This window comes from Somniosus microcephalus, chromosome 6, assembly GCF_052327205.1.
Source record: "Somniosus microcephalus isolate GS21.2 chromosome 6, FLI_Smic_1.0, whole genome shotgun sequence".
Classification (NCBI taxonomy): domain Eukaryota; kingdom Metazoa; phylum Chordata; class Chondrichthyes; order Squaliformes; family Somniosidae; genus Somniosus; species Somniosus microcephalus.
Window position 1 is genome coordinate 281,851,940 of NC_140992.1, and position 21,653 is coordinate 281,873,592.

Here is a 21,653-nt window from a genome sequence, read left to right on the forward strand (position 1 = left end):
CGCCCCTGCATGCGTTGTTTACTGTTTTCCTTTGAGTCCGGAGGATACTTTTACAGAATTCCGCATGTAGGATCTCAATTGGGTGTTTGTCCCATTTTGCAAAATCTTGTTGTGTTAGTGGTCCCCAGACCTCACTGCCATAGAGTGCAATTGGTTCAATTACTGATTTGAAAATTTTGAGCCAAATGCTAATTGGGATTTCTATTTGGATTGATTTTTTGATGGCATAGAAAGCCCTTCTTGCTTTCTCTTTCAGTTCATTCACAGCCAGTTTGAAGTTTCCCGTAGAACTGATTTTTAAGCCCAAGTATGTGTAGTGAGTGGTTTGTTCAATTTTGGTTGTTCCTACTGTGAAATTTATTGTGGGTCCATGTTGTTTGGATCTTTGCTGGAACACAAGGACTTTGGTTTTTTGGGGATTTATTGTCAGGGCCCAAGTCTGGCAGTACGACTCCAGCAGGTCCAGGTTCTGCTGTAGACCCTCCTTAGTTGGTGACAGCAGAACCAGGTCGTCGGCATAGAGGAGGAATTTAACCTTGGATTCATATAGGGTGAGGCCGGGTGCTGTAGATTGTTCAAGTAGTTTTGCCAATCCATTAATGTAAATATTAAAGAGTGTCGGTGAGATTGGCGAGCCCTGCGTCACCCCCCGCCCCTGTGGGAAGTATTTTGTTTGTTTGTCTCCAATTTTAACTGCACAACCAGGGGTCACAGTCTAAAGATAAGGGGTAAGCCATTTAGGACAGAGATGAGGAGGAATTTCTTCACCCAGAGAGTGGTGAACCTGTGGAATTCTCTACCACAGAAGGCAGTTGAGGCAAATTCATTAAATATATTCAAGAAGGAGTTAGATATATTTCTTAAGGCTAAAGGGATCAAGGGATACAGGGAGAAAGCAGGGACAGGGTACTGAATTTGGATGATCAGCCATGATCTCATTAAATGGCGGAACAGGCTCGAGGGGCCGAATGGCCTACTCCTGCTCCTACCTTCTATGTTTCTATGTTTAGAGGGGATTGAGGGGAGAGTGGGATTCGACTGGGTTGGATATTAAAGGGTGTGGGGAGTGAAGGGGGAGAGTGAGATTAGACTGAGTGGCTCATGTGGAGGACAATACCAGCTCAGATCTGATGAGCCGAAAGGCCAATCCCTGTGCTAAAACATTCTGCAAGTCCCTCAGATCTCACCTTGAATTTCCTGCAGATTTTGAATGCGTGTTCTTGGGCCTTGCGAGCCTTTACGGACAGGGCTCTCAGGGTCATCTGGTTACTGAGCAGAGATTTCGCAGTCGGCAGGCGCTGGAAGGAATTGAGAATTAGTCTCGAGAAAAATGCATCAAAGGACAAGAGTGCAATTATCAACAATTGCAAAACCCACAGATTACTGCGGAGTAATCTGTCCTCCTCACAGCAGGCAGGGAGAAGGCAGGTGGGGGGAGGGGAGAAGGCAGGTGGGGGGAGGGGAGAAGGCAGGTGGTGGGGGGAGGGGAGAAGGCAGGTGGGGGGGGGAGGGGGAGAAGGCAGGTGGGGGGAGGGGAGAAGGCAGGTGGGGGGAGGGGAGAAGGCAGGTGGGGGGAGGGGAGAAGGCAGGTGGGGGGAGGGGAGAAGGCAGGTGGGGGGAGGGGAGAAGGCAGGTGGGGGGAGGGGAGAAGGCAGGTGGGGGGAGGGGAGAAGGCAGGTGGGGGGAGGGGAGAAGGCAGGTGGGGGGAGGGGAGAAGGCAGGTGGGGGGAGGGGAGAAGGCAGGTGGGGGGAGGGGAGAAGGCAGGTGGGGGGAGGGGAGAAGGCAGGTGGGGGGAGGGGAGAAGGCAGGTGGGGGGAGGGGAGAAGGCAGGTGGGGGGAGGGGAGAAGGCAGGTGGGGGGAGGGGAGAAGGCAGGTGGGGGGAGGGGAGAAGGCAGGTGGGGGGAGGGGGGAGGGGAGAAGGCAGGTGGGGGGGGGGGAGAAAGGCAGGTGGGGGGGGGAGGGGAGAAGGCAGGTGGGGGGAGGGGAGAAGGCAGGTGGGGGGAGGGGAGAAGGCAGGTGGGGGGAGGGGAGAAGGCAGGTGGGGGGAGGGGAGAAGGCAGGTGGGGGGAGGGGAGAAGGCAGGTGGGGGGAGGGGAGAAGGCAGGTGGGGGGAGGGGAGAAGGCAGGTGGGGGGAGGGGAGAAGGCAGGTGGGGGGAGGGGAGAAGGCAGGTGGGGGGAGGGGAGAAGGCAGGTGGGGGGAGGGGAGAAGGCAGGTGGGGGGAGGGGAGAAGGCAGGTGGGGGGAGGGGAGAAGGCAGGTGGGGGGAGGGGAGAAGGCAGGTGGGGGGAGGGGAGAAGGCAGGTGGGGGGAGGGGAGAAGGCAGGTGGGGGGAGGGGAGAAGGCAGGTGGGGGGGAGGGGAGAAGGCAGGTGGGGGGAGGGGAGAAGGCAGGTGGGGGAGGGGAGAAGGCAGGTGGGGGGAGGGGAGAAGGCAGGTGGGGGGAGGGGAGAAGGCAGGTGGGGGGAGGGAGAAGGCAGGTGGGGGGGAGGGGAGAAGGCAGGTGGGGGGGAGGGGAGAAGGCAGGTGGGGGGAGGGGAGAAGGCAGGTGGGGGAGGGGAGAAGGCAGGTGGGGGGAGGGGAGAAGGCAGGTGGGGGGAGGGGAGAAGGCAGGTGGGGGGAGGGGAGAAGGGAGAAGGCAGGTGGGGGGAGGGGAGAAGGCAGGTGGGGGGAGGGGAGAAGGCAGGTGGGGGGAGGGGAGAAGGCAGGTGGGGGGAGGGGAGAAGGCAGGTGGGGGGAGGGGAGAAGGCAGGTGGGGGGAGGGGAGAAGGCAGGTGGGGGGAGGGGAGAAGGCAGGTGGGGGGAGGGGAGAAGGCAGGTGGGGGGAGGGGAGAAGGCAGGTGGGGGGAGGGGAGAAGGCAGGTGGGGGGAGGGGAGAAGGCAGGTGGGGGGAGGGGAGAAGGCAGGTGGGGGGAGGGGAGAAGGCAGGTGGGGGGAGGGGAGAAGGCAGGTGGGGGGAGGGGAGAAGGCAGGTGGGGGGAGGGGAGAAGGCAGGTGGGGGGAGGGGAGAAGGCAGGTGGGGGGAGGGGAGAAGGCAGGTGGGGGGGAGGGGAGAAGGCAGGTGGGGGGAGGGGAGAAGGCAGGTGGGGGGAGGGGAGAAGGCAGGTGGGGGGAGGGGAGAAGGCAGGTGGGGGGAGGGGAGAAGGCAGGTGGGGGGAGGGGAGAAGGCAGGTGGGGGGAGGGGAGAAGGCAGGTGGGGGGAGGGGAGAAGGCAGGTGGGGGGAGGGGAGAAGGCAGGTGGGGGGAGGGGAGAAGGCAGGTGGGGGGAGGGGAGAAGGCAGGTGGGGGGAGGGGAGAAGCACAGGAGACCCGCACCTCCTTAAGACTGTAGAACGCAGGAGTGGAGTTGAGTGGCCATAGAGGAATTAAGATCAGGATATAAATTCCGTTGGGGTGGGGGGGGGGGGGGGGGGGGGGGAGAAAGAGAGGGGAGGGGAAAGTGAGACCGATTTTTGGGGGGGGGGGGCGGGGGAAAGAGAGGGGTCAGCGAGGCCGTGTTTGGGGGGGGGGGGTAGAGGAGCGAGAGAGAGAGAGAGAGTGAGTGTGTGTGTGTGTCAGGTCAGCGAGGCCGTGGGGGTGGGTGGGAACGGGTCAGCAAGGCTATGACGGGGGTGGGGGGCAGTGGTGGGGGGAAGGAAGATGGGTCAGCGAGGCCGTTGGTGGGGGGGCAGCGAAAGGCGAGAGACGGATCAGCGAGGCCGGGTATTCTGGCCAGGAGACTTACCAGCAATTGGTCAATGATACAGAACATATATGCATCATGAATGATAATGTGTGTGGGCACTTTAGGGTTAAAGGTCACGTGTGTGATGGGCGTATCCCGTTCGACCCAGAGTGGGTGCAGTCCCTGTCGCTGCAGTCCCCGGCTCCACTCACTGTACTTTTTCTCATTGATGCTGAACTCAAAAATCTGAGGAGAGAAAAATGTGATTTATAAAAGGTTATAAATTAGCATAACTTTTTTTTATTGGTTCATGGGATGTGGATGTCCCAGGCAAGGCCAGCATTTATTGCCCATCCCTAGTTGCCCTTGGGAAAAGGTGGTGGTGGGCCACCTTCTTGAACCACTGCAGTCCATGTGGTGAAGGTACTCCCACAGTGCTGTTAGGGAGGGAGTGCCAGGATATTGACCCAGCGACGATGAAGGAACGGCGATATACTTCCAAGTCAGGATGGTGTGTGACTCGGAGGGGAACTTGGAGGTGGTGGTGTTCCCATGCGTCTGCTGCCCTTGTCCTTCTAGGTGGAAGAGGTCGCGGGTTTGGGAAGTGCTGTCGACGAAGCCGTGGCGGAGTTGCTGCAGTGCATCTTGTAGATGGTACTCACTGCAGCCACAGTGCGCCGGTGGTGGAGGGAGTGAATGTTTAAGGTGGTGGATGGGGTGCCAATCAAGCGAGCTGCTTTGTCCTGGATGGTGTCGAGCTTCTTGAGTGTTGTTGGAGCTGCACTCATCCAGGCAAGTGGAGAGTATTCCATCACACTCCTGACTTGTGCCTTACAGATGGTGGAAAGGCTTTGGGGAGTCAAGTGGTGAGATACTCGCCGCAGAATACCCAGCTCTTGTTGCCACAGTATTTATGTGACTGGTCCAGTTAAGTTTCTGGTCAATGGTGACCCCCAGGATATTGATGGTGGGGGATTCGGCGATGGTAATGCCGTTGAATGGCAAGGGGCGGTGGTTAGACTCTCGCTTGTTGGAGATAGTCATTGCCTGGCACTTGTGTGGTGCCTTACAAGGGTCCCATATGCTTTTTTAACTGCTTTCTCAACCTGCCCTGCCACCTTGTATATACCCCCCCAGGTCTCTCTGTTCCTGCACCCCCCTTTAGAATTGTACCATATAGTTTATATTGCCTTTCCTCATTCTCATTCTTCCTTCCAAATATATCACTTCTCTGCGTTAAATTTCATCTGCCACGTGTCTGCCCATTTCACCAGTCTGTGTGGAATCTGTTACTATCCTCTTCACTATTTACTAACATTTCCGAGTTTCGTATCTTTGAAATTATGCCCTGTACACCCAAGTCCAGGTCAATATACATCAAAGAGCAGTGGTCCTAATACCGACCCCTGGGGAACACCACTGTACACTTCCCTCCAGTCTGAAAAAGAACTGTTCACCACTACTCTCTGCTTTCTGTCCCTTAGCCAACTTTGTATCTATGTTGTCACTGTCCATTTAATCCCATGGGCTTTAATTTTGCTAACAGGAATCTCCCACTAACCCCCACAGCAACAGAGAATCCAACAGCAAGGTTCACAGATCGGACCATTTCACGGTGCGGACAGGCAGGTGGTGTGTGATCTCACTCGGCTACAGTGGGTCCGTACCTGGTGATCTGCGTGGACAGCGATCAGGTTGTTGGTCTGTGGATTAATGGCCATGGCAGTGGGGAGATGGTTATAGACTGGAACAGTGCAGTGATGCTGAAGAAGAAGAGGAGATCCATCAGTACTCAGAAACACAGGCCTCGCTGACAGCGCCCCGAACACCGCCCCTTCACCCCCTCCCACCCAACACCCCCATCCCTCCCCTCCTCCAACAATGCTGCTTCCCCGGCTCGACCCTGTACACCGCCTCCCCTCCAACACCCCCATCCCTTGGCCCCTACACCATCCCTCCCCTCCAACATCCCGATCCCTTGGCCCTGCCCCTACCCGCCCGTCCAACACCCCCATCCCTTGACCCTGCCCCCTACACCACCCCTCCCCTCCAACACCCCCATTCCCTGCCCCCTACATCACCCCTCCCCTCCAACACCCCCATCCCCTGCCCCCTACACCATCCCTCCCCTCCAACATCCCGATCCCTTGGGCCTGCCCCTACACTCCCCTCCAACACCCCCATCCCTTGGCCCTGCCCCCTACACCGCCCCCTCCGCCGACTCCCCCTCCCTCTGCCCCGCCCCCGAACACCGTCCCCCTCCGCCGACTCCCCCTCCCTCGAACACCGTCCCCCTCCACCGACACCACCCCCGATCCGTGCCCCTCCCCCTCCTCTGTCACCCCCATACCCAGGTGTCAGCCTGAAGTTTCTGGTCTCCGGCTCCTACCTTTAGCTGCTCGAGGTTATAGATGTTGATTTCACAGCTGTAACTTGCAGCCGCCAGCCAGTTGCCATCAGCACTCGCTGCCAACAGACAGACAGGCTCAAGGGACACTGCAGGAGAGAACAGACTGTGAGCTACTCAGCAAAACACAAACTAAAGAAAACCTCCCAGGACAGGCACTGATTCACCCAGCAAACCAAGAATGGGTGTGAAAACAGACCAGGATTTGTTTATTACACAGCAAGTGTCAAAACCTGATTTAGTGAACTGTACCCCAGTGAGAGTCAGCACCTTCAGGAACTGTACTCCAGTGAGAGTCAGCACCTTCAGGAACTGTACCCCAGTGAGAGTCAGCACCTTCAGGAACTATACCCCAGTGAGAGTCAGCACCTTCAGGAACTGTACCCCAGTGAGAGTCAGCACCTTCAGGAACTGTACCCCAGTGAGAGTCAGCAGCTTCAGGAACTGTACCCCAGTGAGAGTCAGCACCTTCAGGAACTGTACCCTAGTGAGAGTCAGCACCTTCAGGAACTGTACCCCAGTGAGAGTCAGCAGCTTCAGGAACTGTACCCCAGTGAGAGTCAGCACCTTCAGGAACTGTACCCCAGTGAGAGTCAGCAGCTTCAGGAACTGTACCCCAGTGAGAGTCAGCACCTTCAGGAACTGTACCCCAGTGAGAGTCAGCACCTTCAGGAACTGTACCCCAGTGAGAGTCAGCACCTTCAGGAACTGTACCCCAGTGAGAGTCAGCAGCTTCAGGAACTGTACCCCAGTGAGAGTCAGCACCTTCAGGAACTGTACCCCAGTGAGAGTCAGCACCTTCAGGAACTGAACCCCAGTGAGAGTCAGCACCTTCAGGAACTGTACCCCAGTGAGAGTCAGCAGCTTCAGGAACTGTACCCCAGTGAGAGTCAGCACCTTCAGGAACTGAACCCCAGTGAGAGTCAGCAGCTTCAGGAACTGTACCCCAGTGAGAGTCAGCACCTTCAGGAACTGTACCCCAGTGAGAGTCAGCACCTTCTGGAACTGTACACCAGTGAGAGTCAGCACCTTCAGGAACTGAACCCCAGTGAGAGTCAGCACCTTCAGGAACTGAACCCCAGTGAGAGTCAGCACCTTCTGGAACTGTACACCAGTGAGAGTCAGCACCTTCAGGAACTGTACCCCAGTGAGAGTCAGCACCTTCAGGAACTGTACCCCAGTGAGAATCAGCACCTTCAGGACAGTGGGTGGGTGGGTGTGGGGCGGGAGAGATGGAAAACACTGAACACCCCTCCGTTGGATGGACAATCCCAATAATCGCGAAATTGCATACAGCAGCAAATGTGCGGAGGGGAAGTCGCGTGACATTGGTGGCCAATGGTTTAACACCAAGAGAGAACAATATCTTGTGCCCCAGTCAGCTGTCTGGAGGTCACTGCCTTTACATTTGAGCATCAGGCAAATACTGTGGAGCTTGCAAGGATCCCAAATGGTTAGCAGCATTTCCGAGGAAGGCTCACCAGATTTGGGCGCAAGGGGGTGTGCGCGTTTGGAGCCCGGCGTCACCAGATCCACGACATGAACACGGCTGTGATCGGAGGCAACAAACAGTCTGGTGGAATCTTCAGAAAACAGCAACTGATGCGCCGGCTGCAGAGTCTTTGCAATCCGCGAGACCTGTGGGAGGGTAAGGGTTAAGAAGTGCACACGGTCAGAAATCACTGACATAAGCCCAGCACAACCCAGCCGGGACCCCACAGATACAGAGCAACCCTCCCGCAGACAGACCCCATCCCTTCGCAGGCAGGCAGACACCGCCCCCGGAAGGCAGGCCTGTGCACCCCCACCCTGCAGGGAGACCCCACCCCACCCCCACAGGCAGACAGGCCCGCCCCACACATGCACCCCCACCCACCCCCCCCGTGTCACACACCTACATCTCACACACCCGACCCCACCCACCCTTCGTCACATATACACTCTTTCCACCAACCCCCACCCCTCACACCACCATCACTCAAACCAACTCACAAGAAGTCAACACAACTCGACATCTGCTACCACCTCCCCTCCGATTTCCATCTTACACCGTCACAGCTGACCTACCGCATTAACAGTGATGGAGTCATTCTCGTACTGTAACCGATACAGGCGAACTCTGTAGATGGTCGAGAATGCAATCCAAGTTCCACACGGAGAGAGTGCACAGCACCGTATGTGATCACAACCCTACACAAGAGAATTGACAAGACAGAACCAGGCTCAATGTCAACACAGATTTAGATTCCAGCGCCCAGGGCAACTCCCACAGATCCCAGCGCCCGGGGGCAACACCCCGAGATCCCAGCGCCCGGGGGCAACTCCCCGAGCTCCCAGCGCCCGGGGGCAACTCCCCGAGATCCCAGCGCTCGGGGGCAACTCCCCGAGATCCCAGCGCCCGGGGGCAACTCCCACAGAGACACAAGTTGGGCTCACTTCAGCTCAAGAGCAGAAATGAGTCACCATAATGGAAGCGAGCTATGGCTGTCTAAGAACATAAGAAATAGGAGCAGGAGTAGGCCAATCGGCCCCTCGAGCCTGCTCCGCCATTCAATAAGATCATGGCTGATCTGATCCTAACCGCCAATCTACTATCACAGAACCACCTCCTGAATCTAACAGAATTAGACACACGAAATAGGAGCAGGATCAGGCTACACGGCCGCTGGGCCCGCTCCGCTACCCACAGGGCCACGACCGATCCGAACCTAGACTCATGTCCAAATTCCTGCCCGCTCCCCGTAACCCTTAATTCCCTTTACTTCTAGGAAACTGTCTATTTCTGTTTTAAATTTATGTAATGATGTAGCTTCTACAGCTTTTTGGGGCAGCATATTCCATGGACCTACCACCCTCTGAGTGAAGTAGTTCCTCCTCATCTCAGTTTTGAAAGAGCAGCCCCTTATTCTAAGACTATGCCCCCTAGTTCTAGTTTCACCCATCATCGGGAACATCCTCCCCGCATCCACCCGATCCAACCCCTTCACAATCTTATATGTTTCAATAAGATCGCCTCTCATTCTTCTGAACTCCAATGAGTAGAGTCTCAATCTACTCAACCTCTCCTCATATGTCCATCCCCTCATCCCCGGGATTAACCGAGTGAACCTTCTTTGTACTGACTCGAGAGCAAGTATGTCTTTTCTTAAGTATGGACACCAAAACTGTATGCAGTATTCCAGGTGCGGTCTCACCAATACCTTGTACAACTGAAGCAAAACCTCCCTATTTTTATATTCTATCCCCCTAGCAATGAAAGCCAACATTCCATTGGCCTTCTTAATCACTTGCTGCACCTGCATACTAACCTTTTGAGTTTCGTGCACCAGGACCCCCCGATCCCTTTGTACTTCAGTACTTTCCAGTTTCTTGCCATTAAGATAATAACTTGCTCTACGATTTTTCCTGCCAAAGTGCATAACCTCACACTTTCCAGTATTGTATTCCATCTGCCAAATCTCTGCCCACTTACTTAGCCTGTCTATGTCCCCTTGCAGGTTTTTTATGTCCTCCTCACTCACTACTTTCCCCCCCATCTTAGTATCATCTGCAAACTTTGATATGTTACACTCGGTCCCCTCCTCCAAATCGTTAATATAGATTGTAAAGAGTTGGGGACCCAGCACTGACCCCTGGGGGGTGGGGTTACACAGATACCGTACAGACGCTGGGCTCGCTGGTCAGAGTTCAAAACATCCATCGCTAATGTCGGAGTCAAAAGCTTCCCGTTCCTCGCACACACCTTGGACTTTAATTGCAGCAGTTTCTCCGGTTTCTTGCTGATGGGCAGGACATCCCCAGGAGTCCCTGAGACAGAGCGGGAGAGAAATGTCACACTATATATCATTCAGATAACAAGAGAACTAGTCTGGATAAACTGGAAAGGAAAATTGGCAAATAACACCCAAGTCCATAAACAATGGGAAATATTCCAACCAGATCTGGTTCAGGACAGACTCGACATCACAAGTAGGAGATAGGAGCAGCAAAAGCTGCAGTTCCTTGAATGAGCAGAAAAATTGCCAAGAGACAAACCCATGTTAATGGGAACATGGGTTTAACACAAGGCTCTGTGGTACACTCCCATGGGGTGCATGAAGGCATAAGGCTTGGACACCCTGGTGTAGATTGTATGGGCTCTGGGCTCAAACCCAGGTTGGGGAATGGAAGCTAGGATCGTTGTGAAAGAGTCGCTGCCCTCCGTTAGTAACTGTGCTGACAGTTTGCAATTGGGTTAAATGCCAGTTGATATTAATTTGTACATCTCTCAAGTTGCTCATTCCAACAGATCTTGGGAGTTCTAGGTACGGATTTATCCACTAACGAGGCACGTGAAGTTTAAACAGGACAATCCAGTCACTACAGGAAACTCGATTATCCGGCACCAACGGGACCGTCGTGGTGCCGGTTTATCAAAAAGTCCAGATTACAGAGAGGTATAGTTTAAAAGGTACGAGAGCTCCGTACACAGCAACAAATCCAGGCTTCCCTGTTGCTTAGCAACATGTGCAGGAACTCCGGCCACAGATCAAGCGTCCCTGTTGCTTAGCAACAAGTGCACGAACCCCAGTTACACAGCCACAGATCCAGGAGCTGCCACTAATATGAAGTAAAACTTACCTGAACCTACTCCTGAATTTTGCCGGTTAACAGAGATTTAGGTGCCGGTTAAAAGAGAGTTTCCTATATTTGAGTCAGTTTATGGATGTGAAACTTCACAAAGAATGATAGAAATTACAGCACAGAAGGATATTTAATCACTAAATAATGAAAGGCCCACATTCTTGGGCCAGCTCTTTGACTGGAGCAGTTATTCTAATCCCATTACATTGCTCTTTCCGCGTATCTTTTTAAATACTTTACAAATACTTATCAAATTCCCTTTTCAATGATGTTAGTTGCTGCCTCAATTGCCACTTGTGGTAAAGCATTTCATGCCCAAAAAAATCTCTTCTACCCTCCCCATTGTTCTATCCTCAGTCTATCCCCGTGTTACCAATCTATCAGACAATGGAAATAATCTTTCACTGTTTAGTGATTAAAATAAAACAGAAAAAGGAGGCTTATGATGTCAGGTTCATAATTCAGTAGAGAACCAAGCTCAATATAGAAAGTACAGAGAACTGAAATGGGGAATAAGAGGGGCAAAGAGAGAGTGTGAGAATAGATTAGCGGCTTACATAAAAGGGAACCAAAAAATCTTTTATAAACATATAAATGGAGAGTCAAAGGAAGGTTGGGGCTGATTAGGGACCAAAAAATAGATATTGTGGAGGCAGAGGGCATGATGAGGTACTAAATGAGCACTTTGCATCGGTCTCCACTAGAGAGGAGGATACTGCCAATGTGGCAGTAAAGGAGGAGACAGTAGCGACATTGGATCGGATAAAAATAGATAAAGAGGAGGTACTTAAAAGGTTGGCAGTCCTCAAAGTAGAAAAGTCACCCGATCCGGATGGGATGCATCCCAGGTTACTGAGGGAAGGAAGGGTGGAAATTGCTGAGGCTCTGGCCACAATCTTCCAATCCTCCTTTGACATGGGGGTGGTGCCAGAGGACTGCAAATGTTACACCCCTGTTCAAAAAAGGGAAGAGTGATAAACCCAGCAACTACAGGCCAGTCAGCCAAATGTCAGTGGTGGGGAAACTTTTAGAAACAATAATCTGGGACTTGGAAAATTATGGGTTAATAAATAAAAGTCAAATGTTTACAGCAAATCGTGTTTGACTACCTTGATCGAGTTCTTTGATGAAGTTACGGAGAGGGTTGATGAGGGTAGTGCGGTTGACGTTGTGTATATGGACTTTCAAAAGGTGTTTAATAGAAGTACCACATAATAGACTTGTTAGCAAAATTAAAGCCCATGGGATTAAAGGGACGGCAGCAGCATGGATACAAAAATTGGCTAAGGGACAGAAAGCAGAGAGTAGTGGTGAACGGTTGTTTTTCATAGTAGAGGGAAGCATACAGTGGTGTTCCCCAGGATTGGTATTAGGACCAACTTTTAGATGTCTATTAATGACCTGGACTTGGGAATACAGGGCATCATTTCAAAGTTTGCAGATGGCACAAAACTCAAATATAGTAAACAATGAGGAAGACAGTAACAGACTTCAGAAGGACATAGACAGACTGGTGAAATGGGCAGACATGTGGCAGATGCAATTTAACACAGAGAAGTGTAAAATGATGTATTTTGGTAGGAAGGATGAGGAGAGGCAATATAAACTATATGGTACAATTCTAAATGGTACACAGCCCTGCAAATTTTTTCTTTTCAAGTATTTATCCAATTCCCTTTTGAAAGTTATTATTGAACCTGCCTCCACCACCCTTTCAGGCAGTGCATTCCAAATCACAACTCACTGTGTAAAACACTTTAAAGCCCAGACTGTGGGTCCTTCTGATAATTCAGTCCTAGACAGTGGGTGCTTCTGATAACTCAAACCCGGACATTGGGTCCTTTGCTATTTCGGATACTGACTAAAGGGGTTGCAGGAACAGAGAGACCTGGGGGTGTATGTACAAAAATCCTTGAAGATGGCAGGAGAGGTTGAGATGGCTGTTAAAAGAGTATATGGGATCTTTGGCTTTATTAATAGAGGAAGAGCGTATAAAAGCAAGTAAGTTATGCTAAAATTTTACTAAAGTTGAGTGGACCTGAGCGGCGGTACAAAAACAGCGGGGGAGAAGGCCTTGGAAAGAGTGGACCCGAGCAGCAGCAAGAGGAAAAGCGGCGGTACATTCAAATTCAAAAACAACAAAAATCAAGGAGTGACATCACAGGACAGCAGGTAGGTGACTGGTTGGTGAGTATTACAGTTCTTTTGCTCTCTAGGCTAGGTGAGTGGATTAAATTCAGAACTGGGAGAGTATTAACTACTATAACTTTATTGAATTAATAACAAACTAAATTAACTAATTAAAACTAAAAATAATCATTTGAATAAAAACTGTAACTAATTATATAAATAAAATAAGATTAGATAGAGATGGCTGTGCAGGTGGTGTGTGGTAACTGCAGCATGTGGGAGTTGGTGGAGACCAATGAGATCCCGAGCAATCAGATTTGCGGTAAGTGTCTGCAGCTCGAGGAACTTGGGCTCAGAGTTGTTGAGCTGGAGTCCGAGCTGCAGACATTGCGATGCATCAGGGAGGGGGAAAGTTACCTGGACACTTTGTTCCAGGAGGCAGTCACACCCCTTAGGTTAAGTAGTACTTTAGAGTTAGTCAATGTTCAGGGACAGGAGGGTGTGACTGCGAGTCAGGAAGGTATGGGGACCCAGGATATATTGATGAAGGAGCCTCAGCCCTTGACCTTGTCCAACAGGTACGAGGTACTTGCTACCTGTATGGATGAGAACAAGGACTGCAGGGAGGATGGGCAAACTGACCATGGCACCATGGTACATTCAAGTGGGGGGAGTAAAAAGGAATGTGGTAGTGCAATGTTCCCTCTAATTTTTATTTGTACAGGGTGGGCGACAAACTCCTCTGAGCGTGACATTTTTGTCCATGGGCAGTTAAGAACAACACCAGTAGCAGCAACAACATTGTTCACTGCGCAAATGAATTTACTAGAATTTTATCAGGGATGAGGGACTTCAGTTATCTGGAGATTAAAGAAGCTAGGGTTGTTCTCCTTAGAGCAGAGATGGTTAAGAGATTTAATAGAGGTGTTCAAAATTTTGAGAGGTTTTGAGAGAGTAAATAAGGAGAAACTGTTTCCACTGGCAGGAGGGTCGCTAGCCAGAGATGAGGAGAATTTTTTTTTACACAACTAGTTGTGATTTGGAATGCGCTGCCTGAAAGGGCGGTGGAAGCAGATTCAATATTAACTTTCAAAAGGGAATTGGATAAATATTTGAAAAGGAAGAATTTGCATGGTTATGGCAAAAGAGCAGGGAAATGGGACTAATTGGATTGCTCTACCAAAGAGCCGGCGTAGGCATAATGGGCCAAATGGCCTCCTCCTATGCGGTATGATTCCTTCTGATATCTTTTATCAAGCCCAAAGCCAGGTTGAGGGCAGGTTTGAGTATGGCAGGGGTTCCAGACCCAGGATGCTGAGCAGGGGGAGTTGGGAACTTTTTAAAAATTCCATTAAGGCAAATTATTCCTTTTTATTTTCTTACTTATGTTTTCATTATTATTGTCTCTAAATCCCACTCAAACTTGCACAATAAATGAAAAGTAAAGTTTAACACCAGACTTGTATTGTACAAACTTAAATGGAATGGACATCATAAAAAGAATATTTTATCCAACATTCTTTACCCATATACATTTTGATTTAACATTTGCTTTGTTTTTGATTTATTTTGCTTTTTTGATGTTTTTAATCTTGTTTATGGCCTTATTTTGTTTTTGCTTTTTTTTTCTCCATTTTCAATTTTAGGTTTATTTTGTCTTTTGATTAATTTTATCTCGTTTCCAACTGATTTTATTTAGCTTTGCTAAATGTTGATTGGTTTATTTTGTATAACTCTTTTGTTGGGGTGGGACGGAGTTGGGGGAAGGTGAGGCAACTCACATTGACTGCACTGGGGAAAGAGCAGGAGTGGGACTAACTGGAGAGCTCTTTCAAAGGTCCAGCACAGGCCCGATGGGCCGAATGGCCACCTTCACTGCTGTACATTCCAAGATTCTAGTCACTCAAAACTTTCCATAATTTTGAAAGCTTCTTAGACCCCCCCCACCCCACCCGGAACAGTGTCACTGGGCTATACCATTCACAAAGAGCCTCTGAACAGCATCATTCCAGGTCTCACTGGGACCCTGGGACACACCGTGCCCAAAGTGCGTACTATGCTGGTGTTTATTGTGCTCACTGCCTCGGCTTCACCTCACTTCACACGGGTATTGTGTTTCCAATTCTTCTTAGTGCTTAGTCAATTGTGCTGACAGCAAATTAAATCTGCCTTTCTCCAGAGGCCCTTTATTCATAGCGTGCTGTACCTGAACACGATCCCTTACCTGTGGCTCCCGAGCTGCCCAATCGCCACAACTCAAGCTGCTCTGGGAACTGAAACAGGAGCAGCTTTGCTTTCCGGCTGCAACACACCAGGCTTCGCTGTGGAGAAGTCAAAGGATTGATTTCAAGATTCATTCGCCTCTCTTTCATGTCTCCCCTCCCTCCTCCCACACGCAGAGCTTGCATCATTCTAGCCAGGAGGGTGGGCTGTTCACTAACTGGAAACTCTCCTTTAACATGAACCATTCAACCACGCCCCAGATTTTAACCCTTCAACTAATTTCACTAATTTCTGACGAAAGGTCATCGACCTGAAACTTAAACACTATTACTCTCGCCACAGATGCTGCCTGACCCGCTGAGTATTGCCAGCATTTTCTGTTTTACTTTCACAAGGCACCACCTACACTCCGGCCTGTTCTCTGCTTCACATTCCCCAATTCCTCCTGTCCTGAAGGCTTGGATTCTGCAACATATTTAAACACGAGGATGTCACACACCAAACTTGTCCTAGCCCAATATAAAAGCACTCACCAGGCGGGGCAGGAACCATCTCTGCTCAGGACACAAGATCAGTCGCAGTGTCCCACCTCCCATCCCAGCTCAGATCAGCTAACTCCTGGTCTGTGACTGGGCAATCCACTTAACCACAAAGTCACCAGGAGAGCTCGCACAGGTTTACACAGAAAAATGATGGTTCTCCTTAATGTTTACAAATTGCATATTTAAAGAGACCCATATTTACTCAACATCCCAAGTTAGCAATATTTGACAAAAATGCATCATTTTCCCCTCATTTCACACAGGTATTGTGTTTCCAATCTCTCACTGCATTGTTCTCAGTTAATTTTGCTGACATCAAATTAACTCTGCGCTTTCTCTGGAGCCCCTTTATTCACAGTTGCCTATAATGACCCCACTGTTCCCGGCCAGAATGGAGATGATTGGGGGGCAATTCCCCTCTCAATCTCGCTTGGAGATCGCACTGCTGTAAGTGACTGGGATTGATTTTACACACATCATTTGTATTCTGTAACTATCCTCCACACTGCACACTGGAGAAATCACCATGCTTTTATCAGGAGGCGTTGCTGTAGAAACATAGAAGATAGGAGCAGGAGTAGGCCATTCGGCCCCTCGAGCCTGCTCCGCCATTCAATGCGATCATAGCTGATCATCCAAATTCAGTACCCTGTCCCTGCTTTCTCCCCATACCCCTTGATCCCTTTAGCCTTAAGAAATATATCCAACTCCTTCTTGAATATATTTAACGAATTGGCCTCAACTGCCTTCTGTGGTAGAGAATTCCACAGGTTCACCACTCTCTGGGTGAAGAAATTCCTCCTCATTTCTGTCCTAAATGGCTTACCCCTTATCCTTAGACTGTGACCCCTGGTTCTGGACTCCCCTGCCATCGGGAACATCCTTCCTGCATCTAGTCTGTCCAGTCCTGTCAAAATTTTATAAGTTTCAATGAGGTACCCTCTCATTCTTCTAAACTCCAGCGAGTATAAGCCCAATCGACCCGATCTCTCCTCATATGTCATTCCTGCCATCCCAGGTATCAGTCTGGTGAATCTTTGCTGAACTTCCTCCATGGCAAGAACATTCTTCCTCAGATAAGGTGACCAAAACTGCACACAATACTCAAGGTGCGGTCTCACCAAGGCCCTGTACAACTGCAGCAAGACATCCTTGTTCCTGTACTCAAATCCTCTCGCTACGCAGGCCAACATACCATTTGCCTTCTTAACCGCCTGCTGCACCTGCATGCTTACCTTCAGCGACTGGTGCACAAGGACACCCAGGTCTCGTTGCACTTCCCCTTCTCCCAATCTATTGCCACAGATAATAATATGCCTTCCTGTTTTTGACACCAAAGTGGATAACCATGCATTTATCCACGTTATATTGCATCTTAGTTTTCAGTCACGAGTTCTGTTTGCTCACCACAACTCAAGCTGCTCTGGGAACTGAAACCGGAGCAGATTTGCCTTCTGGCTGCAACACACCAGGTTGACCCTGCGACACCATTTTGTACTTCACACCAATTCTCCGCACCCAAGGCACACTGCACAGTACATTAAACAGAGGCTCCTTACTACAGCGTTCCAATTCCCATTTGCAAACCATCTGCAGACTATGACTGCCTTTGCTCACAAGCCCCTCAGCCTAGAGTCCGAATTCCACTTCTTGGTTTTTGTGTTGGAGAATAATTGTGTGCAAACAGACTGGGCCCATGCTGGCTGCAGCAACCACTTACATGTGGGAAGAGGACCTTGCGGAGAGCAGTTTCATACGATTTGGTTTCCACTCTCTCCATCAGGGGGCGAATGACCAGCTGGGTGTCCACACCTGATCCAGGAAAAGAAAGTAGTTCAGGAAAATGTTCCAACTCAGCGCTCACCTACCACAGAAACAGATCTGATCCACTCACCGCCCGAGACCAGAGCAGACTTGGTGTGAACGACGGCTCTCACATCATGGGTATGGTGCTTGAAGGTTTTTGTACGAACCCACTGGGTGTCGGCAGCTCCTGACTTTACTGCAAGCAGCTGGAATTGGACAACGGTTCCCTCGGATGTCCCGACAGCAATGCTGTCCTCGGCCTGAAGAGCAAAATCCCCGTCAGCAGAGAGTGTAACAGAGCCCGATAGTGAGGGTGGGGTGTGTAACAGAGCCCGATAGTGAGTGGGTGTGTAACAGAATCCGATGGTGAGTGGGTGTGTAACAGAATCTGATAGTGAGTGGGTGTGTAACAGAATCTGATAGTGAGTGGGTGTGTAACAGAATCTGATAAGTGAGTGGGTGTTTTTTTTTTAATTTGTTCATGGGCGTTGCTGACAAGACCAGCATTTATTGCCCATCCCTAATTGCCCTTGAGGAGGTGGTGGTCAGCCGTTTTCTTGAACTGCTGCAGTCTGTGCGGTGAAGGTGCTTCCACAGCGCTGTTAGGGAGGGAGCTCCAGGATTTTGACCCAGCGACGATGAAGGAACGGCGGTACATTTCCAAGTCAAGATGGTGTGTAATTTGGAGGGGAACATGCAGGCGATGGTGTTCCCAAGCGCCTGCTGCCCTTGTCCTTCTAGGTGGAAGGGGTCGCGGGTTTGGGAGGTGCTGCCGAAGAAGCCTTGGCGAGTTGCTGCAGTGCATCTTGTAGACGGTACACACTGCAGCCACGGTACGCCGGTGGTGGAGGGAGTGAATGTTTAAGGTGGTGGATGGGGTGCCAATCAAGCGGGCTGCTTTGTCCTGGATGGTGTCGAGCTTCTTGAGTGTTGTTGGAGCTGCACTCATCCAGGCAAGTGGAGAGTATTCCGTCACCAGAGCCCGATTGTGAGTGGGTGTGTAACACAGCCCGATCGTGAGTGGGTGTGTAACACAGCCCGATCGTGAGTGGGTGTGTAACAAAGGCCGATAGTGAGTGGGTGTGTAACACAGCCCGATCGTGAGTGGGTGTGTAACAAAGGCCGATAGTGAGTGGGTGTGTAACACAGCCCGATTGTGAGTGGGTGTGTAACACAGCCCAATCATGAGTGGGATGTAACAGTGCATTATAACTGAGTGTAACAATGTGTGTGGTATGATTGGACCAGTGACAGAGATGTGCCAATGCAGAGAGTCCGTCTCACTCACCTCGTTCACTGCCAGTGACAGCACATCACACTTGGTGACTGGGTGTGTTTTCAGCAGGGTTCCTGTCTGCCAATCCCAGAACTGCACTTTCCCTGCCGAGTCTGCGCTAACGATGGAGTAATCACTCAGGAACCCGAGGCTCCACACCACACATTCCCGATTGTGAAAAGTTGTTTTACCGCGATCCACGTGAATACTGCGTGTGCAGTGACCTGCAGAGAGAGGGCGTGATGAACACATGTGAATGGGGCAATCAGGAGGAGCTGGGATTCAGCTGAATGCCACAGACAGAAAAACTGACTCAGGCCCAGAACAAAGAATAGCACAAATGCCGGACGGGTCAAACAATCGAGAGCTTCAAAATTTTTTAGAAACTTCTTTTTTAGTTTTGCTCTCAGTGACTCCGAGGTGGTTCAAGAGTGCGTCACACCCATTTTCACAGGACCTCGACATCAGGCAGAGAGAGAAGACCGTCATCCATTGATGTGGATTCAAACTCAGGCCTCCGAGCTGAAAGGGCAGCATCCAAACTGCTTCACACTGCACACTTCTACCAACAAAAGCAGAGACCCACAGGGCGTGATACACCAGGGGGCAGCAGCCCACGTTGAGCAGCGGGTTTCCTATCTGGCAGGATTGCCAGAGTTCTACCCCACTGAGCAATTCACACAAAACATCGACTAAACACACACACACACCAGGAGCAGCTTGTAACATTCACTCACCCCCTCAGCAAAGGACATCAACTCAAGCCACCAGACTTTACCCCGGTAACAATCAAACACAATGACTTACCAGACTTCACATCAAAAACTCGGATAACATCCAGTGACCCTGTCGCAATCATTGTGCCCGACTTGTGCCAGGCCAAAGAGAGTACACGACCTGCCAAAGAGAGAGAGAGAAGCCCATCACCTTCCTGCTGCCAATTCATAGACTCTTACAGTTTAGGGGGAGGCAATTCGGTCCATCGAGTCAGCTCTTTGAAAGACCTATACAATTAGTTCCACTCTTTCCCCAGAGCCCTGCAAATTTTCCCCTTCCAAGTATTTACCCAATTCCCTTTTGAAAGTTACTATTGAATCTGCTTCCATTGTCCTTTCAGGCACATTCCAGATCACAATAGCTCGCTGCGTAAAATAATCTCATCTCCCTCTGGTTCTTTGGTCAATGATCTTCAATCTGCGTCCTCTGGTCACCCACCCTCCTGCCACTGGAAACAGTCTCTCCTTATGTACGCTATTAAAACCCTTCAGGATTCTGATAACTTCCTTGCTTTGGCACTCTATGTCTCTATTAATAAAGCCAAGGATGCCATATGTTTTTAACAGCCTTCTGAACTTGTCCTGCCACCTTCCAGATTTGTGTACATACACCCCATAGAAACATAGGCCATTCGGCCCTTCGAGCCTGCTCCGCCATTCAATATGATCATGGCTGATCCTCTAACATATTCCTACTCTCTCCCCACACCCCTTGATGCCTTTTGTGTCTAGAAATCTATCTATCTCCTTCTTAAATATATTCAGTGACTTGGCCTCCACAGCCTTCTGTGGTAGAGAATTCCACAGGTTCACCACCCTCTGAGTGAAGGAATTTCTCCTCATCTCAGTCCTAAATGTCCTACCCCATATCCTGAGACTGTGACTCCTCGTTCTAGACCCCCCAGTCTGTCTAACCCTGTGAGAATTTTAAACGTTTCAATGAGATCCCCTCTCATTCTTCTAAACTCTAGTGAATACAGGCCTAGTCGACTCAATCTCTCCTCATACGACAGTCCTGCCATCCCAGGAATCAGTCTGGTGAACCTTTGCTGCACTCCCTCTATGGCAAGTATATCCTTTCTTAGGTAAGGAGACCAAAACTCCAGGTGTGGTCTCACCAAGGCCCTGTATAACTGCAGTAAGACATCCTTGCTCCTGTATTCAAATCCTCAGGTCTCTGTTCCTGCACTCCCTTTTAAAATTGTATCATGTGGCGGATCCACTAAGGGACTCCGATCAATTGTATATAATTCCCTTTAATGTTAGCTACAGCCCGAGTCTGTATCTTTGTTTTCACTGTTTACATGTACAGAGCGCGATCACTTTAATAGCGCGGGTAAACGCGATGACGTCACGCCGTTCTTCATGTGATTCCCCCACCGGCGGGAAAAACATGACGACATCATGACGTCAGCCACGGGACCGCCCTAGCAGTCCTCGTGGAGCCTCCGAACTGACTAGACATATATTCGATGTTCTCCTGTAATTATCCATTAAACTGTTAGTTTTCATTAAACCTCGTTTATTTGATCACCTGAGTGGACCTGTCTTTTGACAGGAACTAGACATTCCTACATTGGTGACCCCGACTTTTGCGAATGGTTTTCGCAGAAGTTACTGAACATGGAAACGAACGCCGTTGCTTTGAAGCTACCACAGTTCTGGGAGCAACAGCCAGCCACGTGGTTCATCCAGGCTGAAGCCCAGTTTGCCATCAGGAACATCATTGCAGATCAGACCCATTGCTATTACGTGGTCTCCGCCCTCGATAGCGCCACAGCCTCGCGGATCGTCAGCCTGCTTGGTAATCCACCTGAAGATCGCAAGTATGAAACGATAAAGGCGCGGTTGTTACAGGTCTTCGGGCTCACGAAGTTGGAGCGCGCCCGCCGGCTGCTCACTATGCCAGGCCTCAGGGACTCCAAGCCGTCCGAGCTCATGAGCCAAATGCTCACGCTCCTGGGCTCCGAACCGGAATGCTTCCTCTTCAGGGAGCTATTCCTCAGCCAGCTACCGGAGCAAGTTCAGGCTGCCCTAGCCAGGTTGGAAGTCACAGACTGCGCAGAGCTGGCTGCCGAAGCGGACAAGGTTTTCGCGGTGACACAGCAGTACTGCGCTGCCATGAGGCGCCCATCCCCCACAGACGCTGCTCCAGCCCCTCAACCTGCGGGGTTGTGCTTCTGCCACGCCCGTTTTGGCGCGAAAGC

General features: G+C 50.7%; 1 protein-coding gene across 1 annotated transcript in view; it reads right to left on the minus strand.

Annotated features, from left to right (window-relative positions):
- Positions 1 to 630: 630 nt before the first annotated feature.
- Positions 631 to 21,653, minus strand: part of utp4 (UTP4 small subunit processome component) — a 39,440-nt gene continuing 18,417 nt past the window's right edge. Inside the window, exons 4-15 of the mRNA XM_085991964.1 lie at positions 19,478 to 19,567; positions 18,683 to 18,894; positions 17,483 to 17,654; positions 17,309 to 17,400; positions 15,048 to 15,144; positions 9,813 to 9,877; positions 8,138 to 8,260; positions 7,552 to 7,708; positions 6,053 to 6,159; positions 5,331 to 5,426; positions 3,724 to 3,909; positions 631 to 1,298 (exon numbers count right to left, since the gene is read on the minus strand). Coding sequence (XP_085848090.1) covers positions 1,122 to 1,298; positions 3,724 to 3,909; positions 5,331 to 5,426; positions 6,053 to 6,159; positions 7,552 to 7,708; positions 8,138 to 8,260; positions 9,813 to 9,877; positions 15,048 to 15,144; positions 17,309 to 17,400; positions 17,483 to 17,654; positions 18,683 to 18,894; positions 19,478 to 19,567 — 1,574 coding nt within the window. The 3' untranslated portion in view covers positions 631 to 1,121. The remainder of the gene's footprint in view (positions 1,299 to 3,723; positions 3,910 to 5,330; positions 5,427 to 6,052; positions 6,160 to 7,551; positions 7,709 to 8,137; positions 8,261 to 9,812; positions 9,878 to 15,047; positions 15,145 to 17,308; positions 17,401 to 17,482; positions 17,655 to 18,682; positions 18,895 to 19,477; positions 19,568 to 21,653) is intronic.